The 16049-nt window shown below is 54.8% G+C and overlaps 1 protein-coding gene across 1 annotated transcript in view; it reads right to left on the reverse strand.

Annotated features, from left to right (window-relative positions):
- The window catches only part of KCNB1 (potassium voltage-gated channel subfamily B member 1), a 105947-nt gene extending 90150 nt beyond the window's left edge, over positions 1 to 15797 (reverse strand). The window contains exons 1-2 of the mRNA XM_044748749.2: positions 15133 to 15797; positions 13217 to 13949 (exon numbers count right to left, since the gene is read on the reverse strand). Of these exons, the coding sequence (XP_044604684.1) occupies positions 13217 to 13783 (567 nt within the window). The 5' untranslated portion in view covers positions 13784 to 13949; positions 15133 to 15797. The remainder of the gene's footprint in view (positions 1 to 13216; positions 13950 to 15132) is intronic.
- Between the last annotated feature and the right edge of the window lie 252 nt (positions 15798 to 16049).

The raw sequence follows: 16049 nt of genomic DNA on the forward strand, positions 1-16049 counted from the left end.
GGCCCAGAGAGGTTAAGCGATTTGCTCAAGGTCACACAGCTAGCTTGTGCCATCCCTCCCTCCCTCCCACCCTCCAGCAAACCCCCTCTGACAGAGCCCCTCCTCTGGATCAGGCCCTCAGGTGACTTTAGAACACACGTGGGCAAACTTTTCCGGTAAATGCTGCTGTCACCAAAAGCAGCCTTAGATAGCAGGTAAACGAATGTGGCGGTGTTCCAGGAAAACTTTATTTAAAAAACGGGCCGCCCACCCTGCTTTGGAACACGGAAATGCATAAGCTACAGGCCTGGACTTCGAGAACATCCTGCTTTGGTCGGGGAGAGAAGTCCAGAGGAAAAGAGAATACAAGCCGGAGCATGTTAAATGGTGCAGGGGACGCAGAACTGGTCGCAGAAAGGTCACTTCTGCAGCTCGGGGAGCAGAAAAGTCAGGTCCAAGTTCCCAGGAAGGGCCACGTGGGCTCAGAGGCTCTTCGGCCGTGCCCGGTTATTCTCTATCCAAACAACCGCTTTCTTTCCTTCACAACACATGTATTACACTACGTGATTATTCTCTCATTTAACTTTTTGTTTGGTTAATGCCCATCTCCCTCCAGGAGGCTACAAGCTCCACGATGGCTGTGGACTCTTTTTGCCAGTTTACATTTATTCTCCCCTCTCTTGGTAACAGCACTTCAGTTTTTCTTTGGGGAACCACCTCTTCCCCATTCTCAGTCTCATCCCAGCTCTAGCCATCGACATGTGACCCAGACCCAGCTACATGATTTGCTCAGAGATGGGCCAATGAAAATCAGCCCTGGGATTTTGCTGGAACTATGGGGAAACAGACCTGCTTTTTCCTCAGGATGGAAGCCTGGAGTTGCTGGAGGCTTTCTGTCCAGCCATGTTGGTGCAGCCTGCTGAGAAGCCCACAAGACCAGAAGAGAGCTTAGAGAGATTGGAGACCACGTCTTGACAACATATTTAAGGCCCTGGATCCAGCCCTGCCTGAAGCCTTACCTAACCCAGGACTTTTTCATGACATTTTTTGCTTAAGTCCATTTGAGCTGCATTTCTGTCACCTGCAACCAAAAGAATCCTAACTAATGGATACAGGAGTGCTTCTCAAGCACCCAGCATGGTGCCCGAGACATAGTAAGATACAATGAATGTTTGTCACACAAGCAACTGGTGGCATTGAAGCAGGACCTCAAAACATGCACGTACACCCACATAAAGGTATAAGGACCAGAGAAGCCTAGAAAGGAGGCTGACTTTGAAACCAAAAGGATCGTCTCAGGAACAGGGAGGAACGACTGAATCAAACTGCCATCAGTATTTCAAGGAACAATAAAGTACGTGTGGACATACCCACGGCACAGGAGATGAAAGAAAATCGCTCCATTCAGACAGTGGGAGTTCCAGACACAAAGCCAGTGGAAGGCTGGCTCAGTCTCAGCCTGCCCTTCCTTTCTCTTCTCACACGGCCCTGGCAGGGCCATCCTGGGCCTGCCTCTTTGTACGGTCAAGTCTACAAGGACCCTGAGAGGCAGGGGGGCCGAAGTCAAGGGCCCCAAGCACCACACAGGCCTTGGGAACACTCAGGGATGGGCCCTCGGTAGCAATTAGGGAGATAGGGTGGTCTATTTTTAGAAGCCGTCTGGTTCCAGGTCCATTACCTGGCGGATGTGCGCGCTGGGGTGGAACTGGCAAACGTAACGTCATTCTCTGTCATTCTCTCCAAGACGGTGTCCCCAGGCGGGCCACAGTGGGCAGTTCCGCGGAGACCAGCCTCCCGCAGGGCACAGACGGAGCGCTCAGGGCCTGGGGAACGCCTCTAGGTCTGTTTAATCCTGTCTCCGTGCTGTGAGTGGAAGCCAAGAGGTCACTTCTTCCTGGCCCAGGAAGGGTGGGATGGTAGTGGGCAGGGGGAGACAAGGAAGGTGGGAGGAGATAGGGGTCTACTGGGGAGACCCCTGCCTTGTAAGGGAGACCCCTCCGATCAGTCGTTACAAGATCATGCAGGTTTGCTCATTCATTCATTCAACAAGCGTTTACTAACATTTAACTGCAATGATAGTAATAGTTAACTGGTTCTGAACACTTGCTGAGTCTCAGGCACTGCTCTGAGTGCTTCATACAGAATGGACACAACAACCTTGGTCCTCAAATTTTATGGATCAGGAAATTGATCAGAGACGTTGTCATTCCCCTAAGGGCACACAGCTCAAAAGTGACTGAGCTGGGATTTGAACACGGGCAGTCGCGCTGCAGAGCCTGCTCTCTCAAGCATTTCCATGTCTCCGCGGGCCGGGCCTGGCACCCACAGAACAACCCACAAGCTAGTCTCTGTGCTAGTCTCCTCAGTGTTTCATGCGAGGAAGGTGTGAACGTCAGGTTTCCGGAGCACAGAGGAAGCAGCAGTCAGGGCTGCCTGACGGGGGTGTGGATGGCAGAGGGAGGGAGAAGCTGGGCCTTGAAGGCGGGGGAGAGAGGCTGCAGGCAGACAAGAGGAAGAAGGGCGCTTGGGCAAAGGGGTGGAGCAGGACTAGGGAGGGACAGAGTGCTTGGGGAATGCAGAAAGGCGGTGTAGGGGGAGCAGAGGGACCCTGGAGAGGAGACAGGAGCAGAGGAAGGTGGAGCGGTTAGCCAGGGTCTCGAAGGTCTGGCGGAGGAGTTTGGACTTACTCTGGGGGCAGTGGGAACCGGGAAAGGGGTTTTGGAAGGAGATGATTTACACGAACAGATTACACTTTAGAAAGATGCTCTGGTTTCCTGCAGAGGAGGGACTGGAGGAGGAAGCCTGGAGGTAGGGAGGCCAGCGCTGAGGCTCAGGGGCTCAGAGGAGAGGCCGAAGTCCAACCGTGACAGACAAGGTCACCTCTCTGATCTCCTCTCCCTAACTCCCCGACTGGCGCACTCTGCTCTGGCCATACTGGCCACCTAGCTGTTCCTTGTCTGCCCGAGACATGCTTCTGCCACAGGGCCTTAGCACATGCTGTTTTCTCCACTAGGAACACTCTTCCCCCAGCAGTCCCCATGCTCCCCTTTTTCCCTCCTGCAGGTCTCTGCCTGATGGGCACCTTCCAGGTGAGGCCCTTCCCCAGCACCCTGGTTAACCCCTCACCTGAGCACTCCGTCCCCCTTCCCTGCCGGCCTTCTTCACGGCACCCCCCGCCAACCTAACATTACATGTGTGTTCAATCTTGTCATTTCGTCCATAAATACCTCAGTGTGTATATCTAAAAGATAAAGATTTTTAAACATAATCACAATAGCATGATCACACCTAAAAGGTAGCATTAATCCCTCAATGACATCGAATATCCAGCTAGTGTCCATCCTCTCCACCTGTCGCACGATCTTTTGCACAGTGGCCTTGCTGCAGTCAGTGTCCGTGTGTGTTTTGCGGATGGTCTCACTCTCTCCCCTGCTGGGACATCAGTGCTACTTTCTGTTGGGGGGGGTCAGGGACTACCCCGCTGAGAAGGTGACATCTCAGCTGAGATCTGAACAATGTAGGCAGTGAGTCTCGGGGTTGTCTGCAGGAAAACTGGACCATGCAGAAGAACAGCATGTGCAAAGGCCCTGAGGTGGGAGAGTGCCTGGTGTGTCTGAGGAACAGCAAGGAGGCTACTGTGGGTGGATCAGAGTGACAGAGGGGGAGGGTGGTAGGGAAGGAGGTTGGAAGGGTGTTGGGAGAGAGAGGAAAGATGCCAGATCACGAGCCCTGTGGGCATGGGTGAGGACTTCGGCTTTTTCTCTGAGTGAGACGGGAGCCATGGGAGGATTCTGAGCAGGGAGTGAGCTGATCTGACTTACAGAGGCTCCTCCTGGCTGCACATGGAGGACAGATCACGGGGGCCGATGGGCCACTTGCACTGGCCCAGGTGGGAAGGGATGGGGCCTGGGCCAGGGAGGCAACAGTAGGGTGGTGAGCAGTGGTCACATTCTGGACACGTGTCACTCACACTCGTGTCTCAGTCTCTCTCACTTGCAGTCCACAAAGCCTTCCTGAGTGAAAGGGGAAGGGTGGAGCCACGCTGGGTGTGTCGGGGACTGTCTGTTATCCCAGCCAACAACCCTAATAGCAGTTGACCCAGACGGCGCCTCCCCGTGTCCCCAGCACTGTGCACAGAGCTCCAAGCCTGTTAGGGCCTCTGACCCCCATCACCCCCGGGCCCTCCTCCGTGATGGGCTTCTGGGCCCTCCCTGTGAGTCAGTCATCAGGGCAATAGACGGTGCTGTGAAAACTGGATGTCCCCATGCAGAAGAATGAAGTTGGTCCCTTACCTCACACCACATACAAAATTAACTCAAAATGGACCAGAGACCTAAAAATAAGACCTAAAAGTATAAAACTCTTAGAAGAAAACATAGGGGAAAGCATCATGACACTGGATTTGTCAATGATTTCTTGGATATGACACCAAAAGCACAGGCAACAAAAGAAAAAATAGACAAATTGGACTTCATCGAAATTAAAAACCTCTGCCTCAAAAGACACAATCAACAGAGTGAAAAGGCCACCTATGGAATGGGAGAAAATATTTGCAAATCATATATCTGATAAGGGGTTAATATCCAGAATATATAAAGAACTCCAAAACTCAACAATAAAAAACAAACAACCTGATTAGAAAGTGGGCATATTGCTTGACTATATATTGCTCCAAAAAAGATATACAAATGGTCAACAAGCGCATGAAAAGATGCTCAACATCACTGATCACTAGGGAAATGCAAATCAAAACCACAGTGAGACACCACTTCACCCCCATTAGGATGGCTACCATTAAAAAAAACAAACCAGAAAACAACGAGTGTTGGTGAGGACGCGGAAAAGTTGGAGCCCTTGTGCACTGCTGATGGAATGTAGAATGGTGCAGTCACTATGGAAAACAGTATGGCAGTTCCTCAAAAAATTAAAAATAGAAACACCACATGATTCAGCAACTCCGGTGCTGGATATATACCCCAAAGAACTGAAAGCAGGGTCTCAAAAAGACATTTGTACACCCATGTTCCTAGCAGGATTAGTCACAAAAGGTCGAGGCAGCCCAAGGGTCCAGCGACAGTTGAACGGATAAACAAGATGGGGTGTAGACACACAATGGAATACTCTTCAGCCTTAAGGAGAGGGAAATTCTGACACACGCTGCGACACGGGTGAACCTTGATGATATCATGCTAATATTATGCTTGATGATATTTTGTGACTTATTTCAGTCACAAAAAGACAAATACTGCACCTCGAGTGGCCCAATTCAGAGAGACAGAAAGCAGAAGGCGGCTGCCAGGGGCTGGGGGGAGGGGAATGGGAAGTTATTGTTTAATAGGCATAGAGTTTCAGTTTTGCAAGATGAGAAAGTTCTGGAGATTGGTTGTACAGCAATGTAAATATATTACCACTACTAAACTATGCACTTAAAAACGGCTAAGATGATAAGTTTTATGTTAAGTGTATTTTACCGCAAATAAAAAACATCACCCAGGGGCTGCGTTTCCACTGTGGGGCCCGGGCCTGGGTGCCCTTCAGATCTCAGGAGGCCCAAACGTGCAGCCAGGGTTGACACCACGCTCTGTGAAGGATGCCCTTTTATTACGCGCCCTTTCCAGCCTCACAGAGGGGAGGCGCCCTCTGAGTTCCTACAGCCAGGAAGCGCTGGAGGTGGGATTTGAACCCAGGTCTGCAGGAAGATGTCCCACATGGTCACGAGGAAAACATTTTAAGGAGAATTGGTGCCCTCTATATTAACATGTGAATTCTGGCTCCCACCCTACGTGCCTCTAATTTGGGGGCTGGGGTGTTCCTCCTGTCCCTGGTCTCACCTGGTCAGGCCCACCTCTACCAGAGGCGCCCAAATCAAGACTAGCCCACCTCAGGGAGAAGGAAGGGCCTCAGCTATCAAAATAATGCTCAAGGCTGACCCTGCGTCTCCAGTAGTCCCATCCAGTAGCCTTTGGGGGCAAGGTCATTATGGACCAGGAGGTAGGAGCACTCCCAGGTCAGGTGGAGATGCTGAACACTTCGCTCACCTCACAGCACTTCAGCTTCCCCCAAGGTGAAAGGGAGAGCTGGTGGCATCCTGGAGCTCGCTTCTCACTTCCTGAAGGTCATGCACACAGCACGGAGGCCGGACCACGGGCTTGCAGTCAGGGAGTCCTCCCACCGCTATTGTTTTTATTTCCTCCAGGAGATGGAGACGATGAGGCTGAGTGAGCCCGCCAGCCCTGGAGTTTCTTCTTTGAAGACGGTCCCCAGTATGGGGTTGAATGTGTGATGCTTTCCTGGCGCATAACACAACACCAGGACGCTCTGACTACATGAGGTCCCCGAGGTCATTCGTTGGTTTCCCCAGAATCAGATCCAAAGGCAGGGACGGGAGTACAAGTGGCTTACGCGGGAGGTAATCCCAGAAACCACTAGTGGGGGGAGGGGCCGTGAGATGCGGAAACGAGGCCAGGCAGGGTGTGTCATCAAGCAAGGAGCCACTGGAGACACCTGGGGCTTAGTTCTGCAAGGAACTCGGGGGCCAGTGTAGACCATGCACCTCCGAGTTACATCCCCATCTAGGGCAAGGGAGCTGCAGTGTCTCTATGCCTTTCCCGTCAGTTGGCAGAGTGAGCTGCCCTGGGTGGGGCATTAGCTCCCTGTCTTTACTAGGCCCCACTGGCCAGAGGAAGCTTCTAGACAAAGCACAGGTGTTGGCCGCTGGGAGCTGAGCTAGCTGCCCTGAAGTGGGAAGACCTGAGAGGATACGGTGGGACACTGGCCGCATCTCCTCTATCAGGGTCGGGTCGCTGTTCTGCCCCAACTGCTTGTGAGACATCAAGTGAGTTACGTAGCCTCGCCTTACAACAGGCAGGTACCGTTTTATAAGAAGAAGAATATTTTGAAAAGGAGCTATTTATCTGGCAGGATTGTCAGAAGGATGAAATGAGACAATGACAATTAAAAACGAAAAAACCCTAACGGTTATTGAGGGCTTTCGACATGCCAAACTCTATGTGAAGCGCTTTGCCTGCGTCAACTCATTTAATCCTGGTGGCGTCTCAACGCGGCAGGCACTGCTATGCCCCAATTTCACGAGCGAAGGACCCGAGGCACAGGAAGGCACAGTAGTTTATCCAAAATCACGTGGTCAGCGAGCAGAGGAGCCAAACTCTGAACTTGGGCGACCAGCTCTAAAGGCAGGGCCGCCATCCACGATGCTCACCAGGATAGGAAGCACCTGACGTGCTCGGGATGGAGCTGGTGCTTAAGGCATGCGTGTCCCTTTCCATTAATGAAGCTTTCCCCAAACTGCTCACTCGGTGAGCACGTTTCCTTCCTAAGCACTTCCACGTTCTCCAGCCTATTACAGACTTTCAAACCCCTCCTGGTCACGCATCCTGGATGAATGGAAAGCTCCCTAAGCCTCCATGAGGGCAACGGTGAGGGCAGAAAAGCCTGGAAGTTGTCCCTGATCTTCCACCAGCTCGAGTGACCTAGTCAAGTCGTTGAAGCATTCCCCATGTTTCCCTGTATCCAACGGGGTTGCTGGATTCACGAAGCGCGGCTTCAACACTTCACACGCACCATCATACTTACTCCTCCCCGCAACCCTGGGAGGTGGCCTGTGTTGTCATCTGCCTTTACAGATTAGGAAATGGGAACTATGGGAGGTGAAGTGATTTGCCCAAAGCCCACAGCTTGGAAATGTCTGGGCTGGGATTCCAGCCCAGGTCTGTGTGGCCCCACAGCTGAGATTCTGAAACTCTGGCGTATTGTCTCCTGGGAATAAATACAAGCATCCTGGATGACCGAGCTGGGACCAGCAGGAGCCTCAGCCGGATGACTCGCAGCACAGAAGTGGCCCCACAGACTCTGAGTTGGTTTCCCTCGTGTTTCTTGGTGATAATACATGAATCCCCCTGGCTCAGGCCAAGGAAGTAGACGCATCGCCACACTGGAGGCGTGAAACCCCAAGGGGGCGGGCAGCGATCCTACAGTCAACACCACGCAACAGACGTTTTCAAGCAGGGGTGTAGCTAGAACAGAGCAATTCAGTGACGACACGAATAGTCTCCATGGTCACCTACTGGATGCTTACCGCCTGCCGGGCACTGAGTTAGGCTCTTTTATGCAGATTATGTCCTGACGGCCCTGGGAGGTGGCCTCCATTACAGCCCCCATTTCCTAGATGAGGAAACTGAGTCTCAGAGAAGGAGAGCAACTTGCCCAAGGCCGTGTTCCTGGTGAGTGATGGAGCTGCAAAATGAACCACATCTGTCGGGCTCCCGAGCTGATTCTTAATCAAATCTGTGGTGGGCACACTACTGACCAATGTCCCTAAGTAAAGACTCCTCCCACTTTGGAATATTATAATAATAATAATAGTAACATACATTTATAAAGTATTTCTATTTGCAAATTACATTCACATCTGAAATCTCATTGAATCATCAAAAACAGCCCCGAGAGGTGGACACCGCTGTTATCACCACTGGCAGACGAGCTCCCTGAAGCTCAAGGAGCTTGAGCAATCTGCCGGAGATCCCAGGATTAACAAACACAGGCTTGGGAAGCAGACCAACCCGGGTCCAAACCGTGGCTCTGTGGTTTTCAACCCTCAACAAACATTTACCCAACACTTAGCTGTGTGAGCTGCAGCATGTGACCTCACCTCAGAGCCCCCACTTCCTCTTTGTAAAAGAGTATTCATACGGCTCATTAAAGCTATCCCCCCCGCCCCCCGCCCCCGCAGCTGAAAACGCTGACACTTGCTTTCCCAGGCTCCCCTGCGGCTGGAGCGCGAGCATGTGACCTGATCCCAGCCAACGGGATTTAGAAAGAAATCTGTCCGGTGGGCTCCTGGGAAAGGCTTGGCTCTCTGGGAAAAGAATTGCTCATACGGGGCCGGCCGTGGCCGAGTGGTAGAGTTCGCGCGCTCCACTTCGGCAGCCCAGGGTTTCACCGGTTCGGATCCTGGGCAAGGACATGGTACCGCTCATCAAGCCATGCTGAGGTGGCATCCCACATAGCACAACCAGAGGCGCTCACAACTAGAATATACAACTATGTACTCGGGGGGGCTTTGGGGAGAAGAAGAAGAAGAAGAAGAAGAAAAAAAAAAAGCAGATTGGCAACCGTTGTTAGCTCAGGTGCCAATCTTTAAAAAAAAATTGCTCATAGGAGGAAATGCCCCTCTTCACTGGTTGGCCATCATGTGTCTACATTTGAAGGCTGGAACTGGGTAGCCATCTTGTGACATGAGGCATCAAGCATGAGGACCAAGCCACCTGCAGGAATTGAAGGAACAGAAAGATTCCTCCGGAAAGAATGTAGAACCTAGAATCTAGAATCCTGACGGCGTGATGGAGCCATAACCCAAAACCAGCTACCTTGGAACTTCCTGTTATGTGAAATGATGCAACTTCTTCCTGAGAGAAGCCACTTTGAGTTTTCTATTCTATTACTTGCAGCCCAAACTGGCAGACTACTGAGGGGATCTCAACGAGACAGTGCTTATAAAGTGTCGCTAATCAGTGCCCGGCACAATAAACAAAAGCCACTCTGGACATTAGGAAATTATCTTAGGGCCTTAACCCTGTGCACAGACTCTCCCAGACGGCAATTTAATTCCCCCTCTCTCCCACTGAGAAAAGCCTGTAGATTTTCTGAGAAAGCGGAAACCCAGCGGTGGCCCGGTCAGCAGCCCTGTCCCGCGGATGGGGCTGACTCCAGCTTCCACACAAGAGCCAATCCCACAGCCTTTTGCCTAATGGATTCTGATTTTAACTCCACTGATGGTGAAGGCTGGGGCCTGCGCTTTGGCTTGTCTTCATGTTGCCAGAACATCCCATCAATTATTAACAGCGTCAGCTCAGCCTCCCGGTTCTGCTGTCAGAAGGAAAGGGTCTGCCACGACTCAGCCCACCCAGCCACAGGGGAAGGACTCTGCTCTTTATTATTTATAACAATAAGCCCCATCTACTATGTGCTAGGCACCACGCTGAAGTTCGACAAACCCGACTGTGTGATGGCCTCTTACCTACATTTTACAGGTGAGAGGCTGGGGCCTGGGGAGGTGAAGAATGTGCCTAAGGCCAGAAACTGGGGAGGTGGTGGAAGCGGGCCTGGAACCAGGTCTGTCCTGGCTCTTATACACATGAGCGATGGCCGTTTCCATATCTCATGGCCAACCAGAAATGACCCTCCGTTTGACTGTCTCATCCTATGGTCTCTGAGAAATTTCCACAGGCCTCGCTGTTGTGATGAGCAAAGCGTCCAGGCTGGGGGATGGAGCGTGGGTGAAGTGCAGACCATTGAAGGAGGGACACAGGGACCTGGGTTGCAGGTGGGCAGTGAGGAAGGAGTGACAGATCCCCAGGCCCTGAGACACAGCAGCTGACTGACGGCTCGCTCCATGCGTTCATTCCACACATAATCAGCCAGAGCTCCTCCAGGCCTGCACCACGGTGGGTGCTGGGAACAGAGCAGAGAACACAACTTATGACGCTTGTATTTTTGTGGGGGAGAGACAGAGACACACAGGGAAGCAAATATAATTTCAGATGGCACTTACAACCTATGTGGGACAGACGGTGCAATGCGATGGAGAGGAGGGGAGAGCAGCTGTTTTAGACAGGGTCGGGGAAAGTCTCTCTGGGGAGGGGACATCTGGGCAGGGGCCTGCTCAAATAAGGAATGAGGAGAAGCGGCCGGCCATGGGACAAACTGAGGACGAGCATTCCAGGCAGCAGAAACAGCAAGTGCAAAGGTCCTGCAGTGGCTTAGAGCCTGACCTGTTTCGAGAATAGCAAGGAGGTCAGTGGGGCTGGAGCCAGGTGAACCAGAGGAGAGCAGAAGAGATGAGCTCAGAGAGGTCACGGAGGCCGGGTTCAGTGGGGTCTGGCATGCCGTGTGAGGGGTTTGGATTTTATTCTGAGCGTGATGGGAAACCTCTGGAGGATTTTAAGCAGATGAAAAATGTGATCCAATTTACATTTTGAAAAGCTCACTCTGGCTGCTGTGTGGGGAATGGATTGCAGGGGAAAAAGCAGAAGCAGGGAGACTGTGGCACTTAATCATACAGAAAGAATAGGGTCTTCAAAATCACACTTGGGCTTGAATTTCTGGCTACTTCTGTTTGCCTGCTGTGTGATCTTAGGCAGATCACTTAACCGCTCTGAGTTTCCCTATTAGTGAAAGGTGGGATAATAATACAGAGTTGATATGAGGACTAATTGTGTTGTTACACTTTGTACACAGTAGATACTTGGTCAATGGCAGTCAGAATGTCTCTCCTCAGGGCAAATGAGCCTGCCTGCCTGTCTCCCCATGTCAGCTCTGGCTGCAGAATATCCTAGACCGTCCATCTGCCAGGAATGTGAGCTGGCAGCCTGAGCCTGGATCACAGAGAGGTCACGAAGCTTGTCCCTGCAAGCGGATTAACCCGAGGGAGAAATGAGGCTGTTTATTTCCAAACACCACTTTTTGCAAGCCTGGGCCCCCCTGCCTTGCTGCCAGTGCCAACCCAGACCCAGCCCTGGGCCTGCTCCTTCGGAAGGGCCACCCTCCCCTCCCCTGCCCCTCACTCGTGTTTTAGGGACACAGCGGGGAGGAGGGAGAGTCGTGTCTGGGCCCAACTGGGGTGTGGAGGGGAGGAATTCATGTCAGGCCTGGAAATAGCAAAATAAGTCTGTTGATCCTAAGCTGGTTAAGGGCGAGTGACTCTGTAAGAGGGAGGCTCCGTAGACATGAACCTGGGGCAGGATTATGGCCAGAGGCAGCCCGCAGCCTCAGAAGAGGAAACCAGGCCTAGCAACCTCTAGGTCCTCTTCAGGGTCCACAGGGAAGAGAGAAATCCAACGGGTTTCCCTCCACCCTGGCGCCAGCACCCCCTCCTGCATCCACTCTCAGAGGCCTCTCCTGGGGAAAGGGCCCTTCAGACCCTGCCCTGCAGGTGGGCCTTCAGTGAGGGCCAGCTGAGCCAGGGGCATCCCACAATGAGAGGCCAGGCTGGACACGAGGCAGCCCTAGCTGACGCATCGTGGCGGTACGTAGACCTCCTCCTCCCCCTTTCTTCCGCCACAGACACATTTACCTGCCCCCCCCCTCCATTTTTGGCCCTCATCTCAGAGAGAGAACATGTCTTTCCTAAATCGGTCTTCCTAGATTTTGACATCAACACCTTTCTTTTCCAGACTCCCCTAGGGCCGCACATCACATCTTTTACATCGCTGAACACACTGTGTTGGCATTTACTCCCGACACCCAGCATGTTGGCCACATCAAGTCAGACCCCCATGGCTCCGAGGCATCCCTGAATCCCGGCCCCTTACAGAGAAGTGGCTCAACCGACGACCTCCCGTCCTGGCCTGGCCCCCACCCAGGTCTCTCAGTCCCTTCTAGCCTGTGCCTTTACCCGGCAGCACACAGGACTCCCTGGCTCACCCGGTGGAATCGAACTCATTCCTGCCTCCTTCTCCTGCCTTATTTTTCACATTGTCTCATTTTTCTCCCCTATTTTGAAATTTACATCCTCTTCTCACAGCCAAAGCATCTCTACAAGCTGCATCAAACCCTTCTTGGAATAAACTCACCAAATAAAGAAAGAAAGAACAAACCAGGGGTGACTGTTCGCCCACAAGCACCCAGGGCCAGCTGCAGGCGTCACGCACGCCCACGCCCACCCCTCCAGAGCCCCTCTGCCTCATTTTTCTTACTTTTCTTTTCTTTCTTACAACTGCCTATATCTCGATGTCCTCCAAGCATGTCTGTAAGCTGCTCTCTTTCCTTTCTTGGGGCAAAGTGGGGTTATAAATATAGGGATAAGTAACAAAATTGCAGGGCGACCCCTCCAGCCTGGGTCTGGGACTTCACAAGGGGGCATTAGGTAAAACAGACCAAACTCAACTCTGCTCCGTGCCAGCAAGGCTTTACTGTCCCTCTCTGCTCTCTTTCTTAATTGTAGTGTTCATCCTCTTGCTGTGGGTTCTTATGTCTCTACAAATCCTTTTCTCCAACAGAGTTGGGGTATAAAGTATTGAATAATAAAAGGATGGGGTGACCAATGCCACTTAGGAACAGTCTGAAGGAGCTGGTCCTCACCTCTGAGGTCTTGGCCATAGCCCCTCTCCCTTTGCGGTCTCCATATTTGGGAACTAAACCAGAGTCCCCCAGCTGTGGTCCTCACTGTGGGGACGCAGGCAGAGCCCCAAGCCCAGCAGCCCCCAGATGCCGTACTCACCTTGGCAGCCACAGAGGAATTGGGCTTCTCCAGCAGGTCCCAGAGCTTTTTCCTCTTCTCGGCGCAGCACGTGTTGTCGAACTCCTCGCCCTCCCGCTCCCGCAGGGTCTCAGCCTCTCGCTTGAGCTCCTCGTTCATCTGCTCCTTCTTTTGGTGGTAGCGGGCCTGGCAGCAGGACTCCAGGTAGATCTCGTCGATGCCCCAGTAGTCCAGCTCTTGGCTGAAGCTGAGCGCGCACATCTCCTCCATCATGTGCAGCCGCCCTGTGCGGTAGAAGTTGAGGATGGAGGTGAAGGCGCCCGGATGGCGGTCGAAGAAGTACTCGTTGTCGTCGAGGCTGTAGTCGTCGCACACCTCGAGCAGCGAGTCGTGCGTGTTGCAGTCGCGGAGCTTGCCCAGCCGCGTGCGGGGCAGGCGGTCCAGGGTGCGCCAGAGCACCTCGTGCGCCAGCCCCCCGACGTTGAGGCGGACGCGCCGCGAGCACGCCTTGCTGCGCACGATCTCCATGGGCTCGGGCGGCAGCGAGCTGGTGGAGCGGGAGCCATGCTTCGTCATGCCCGCCGGCATCTCTGGTCCGGCCGCCCCCGCCCCCCCTGCCCCCCCAGGCCGCTGTCACTGGACGGCAAGGCCGGCTGCTGCGGGGGAGGGGGGCAGGGAGCGCTGTGGGCTGCTGGGGGTGCAGGGGGCCGCGCGGGCGCGCGTCACGGCCGTCTTCTCACCTCCATCCCGACGGCTGCGAGGCAGAAAGCGGACGCATGTCAGCAAACAGGGCGCGGCCCCTCCCCACCTCTCCGCCGGGGCCCCAGCCCGCCTTGACCTTCCCAGCGCTTAAGCGGCTCAGGGGGCAGAATGGCCGGGTGCTGTCCCTCCAGCAGGTGCTGAAGTCCGCCCTACCCGGTGTTTGGAGGGAGGGGCCGCCCCTCCGGGCGGGGAGAGAGCCCCCAAGAGGCTCCTCGGGGGCCCGGGAGGCCCCACCCGGGCTCCTGCGGCCCCGACCCGACCCACCGCCCAGGGAGCTGTCCGCCCCATCGAGTGCTGAAACTCGCTTCTCTCTGGGTCTCCCCGTCGAGTCCCTAACCTGGCCCCGCAGTGGGAAGAAAGGGGCGCTGCACGAGAAACTTTTTTTTTTTCTGAGACTTCTTATCTTTTCCTTCCCCCGCTCTGAGATAATTAGGGTTTGAGAGCTGGGGGGAGGGGGGCGGCAGCGGGTTTGCTTTTTCTAAATCTTAAAAGATTTGGGGGAATTCTTGGGGGTTTCAGGAGGCCACTTGTCAGAGGTCACATTAGACGAGGTGGTCACTACAGCCCCGCTGTCCCGGAGCGACCCCTCTCCCCAAGCCACGGGAACATCTTTGAGGTCGCTCTGGCGACGAGCTGTGCCCTGAAGACGCAAAGTCAAGCTCTGCGCGGGGTCCCGCCCCTCCCTCTGCGCCCCCTACCCCAGCGCAGGAGGGGCGTGCAGAGCCCTGGGGATCCACCTGCTCCGTCCTCCCCTTGCTCCTTCCCCGCCCCCTTCTCCTCCCTCCTCCTCGTCCTCCTCCTCCTCGCTCCTCTCCTGCGATGGCTTTTTATAACTCCGGGTTCTGCGCCTTTCCCGGGGCTTGGAAGGGAAGGGGTGGGGGAGGTGGGAGGCGGGGAAACGAGATGAATTTTCTGGCCTTTTCAAAATGCGCCCTCCTCCCGCCGCGCACTGGTGATTTCGGGGGCTCCTCTGAGCCCCTCGGCAAATGAAGCTCACGCCCTCTCCCCTAGCCCCGGAATGGAGATCGCGCGCCTCTCCAGGCCCCAGCCCTTGCCCGCCCCCCAAGCCTGGATCCGCGGAGCCCGGGTAGACCAAAAGGCCGAGCTGCAGCAGGCGAGTCCCCTGCTCGTGTTCCCCTGCGCACCCGCCGCGAGCCGCGCGCCGCAACACTCACCCCCAGGGCGGCCGCCTCCCGGGGCCAGGGACCGCGCATCGCCGCGGCCGCCCGGGCGCCCCCGCCCGCGGGCAGCGGCGGACCCGGGGCCGGGCTGGGCCCGGCCTACGTCGGCCGGGCAGGCGACGCGCTGGGGCTGCAGGCGCCGCGGGGCCGGGGCGCGCTCTCCGAGGCTAGGGGCGCGGGCGGGCGCCGGGGGCGCGGGTGGCAGGACCGCGATCGGGCGGCTCCTCCCGCTCCACCTCCTCCTCCTCCTGCTCCCGCGGCGGCGGCGGCGGCGGCTGCTTGAGCGAGATCAACAAGTCGGGACTGAGCTTCAGCTCCGCGCTCGCTGCGATTCTGTCCCGCACTTCGGAGCGCCCGGAGTCGGGCACCGAGGCGGGACGGCGCCACCTGCGGGTCGGAAGCGCGCGCGCCGCTTAACTCCTGCCTGCCCGGCGCAGCCTGCTCGTGAGGCTGGGGGCGGGCTGGGGGTCTGGGCGAAGGAGATGCGCCCGGCCGTCCGCCCCTTCCCACCTGCGCTCCCTCCCTTGACTGCCTTGCAATCTCGCCTTCCTTGGTCCGGTCAACAACGTGAGTTGAGCGCCTACTGTGCGCAGGGCACTAGGATAAGCCTCTGAGATACAGCTGTACACCAAACATAAACCTCTGGCCTCGTGCAGCCGGCTGGAGACAGACCCAAACCAAGAAAGTCAAAGAATATGTCGGACGCTGATAAGCGCTGTGGGGATAATGAAGCAGAGAAGAAGGATAGGGGCGGGGTGGGGACGGGGGCAGGCTGCAATTTTAAACAGCCCTTGCTTTCAGGAGCTTCCATTCTAGAGTCTAAAATCTAATTTGAGAATGGAATTCTGGATTCTAGTGGAGGAAGGTGGACAGTGAACACATCAACAAATAAATATGCAAAGTGGCAGCTG

This window comes from Equus asinus, chromosome 15 (assembly GCF_041296235.1).
Source record: "Equus asinus isolate D_3611 breed Donkey chromosome 15, EquAss-T2T_v2, whole genome shotgun sequence".
NCBI classification, from domain to species: domain Eukaryota; kingdom Metazoa; phylum Chordata; class Mammalia; order Perissodactyla; family Equidae; genus Equus; species Equus asinus.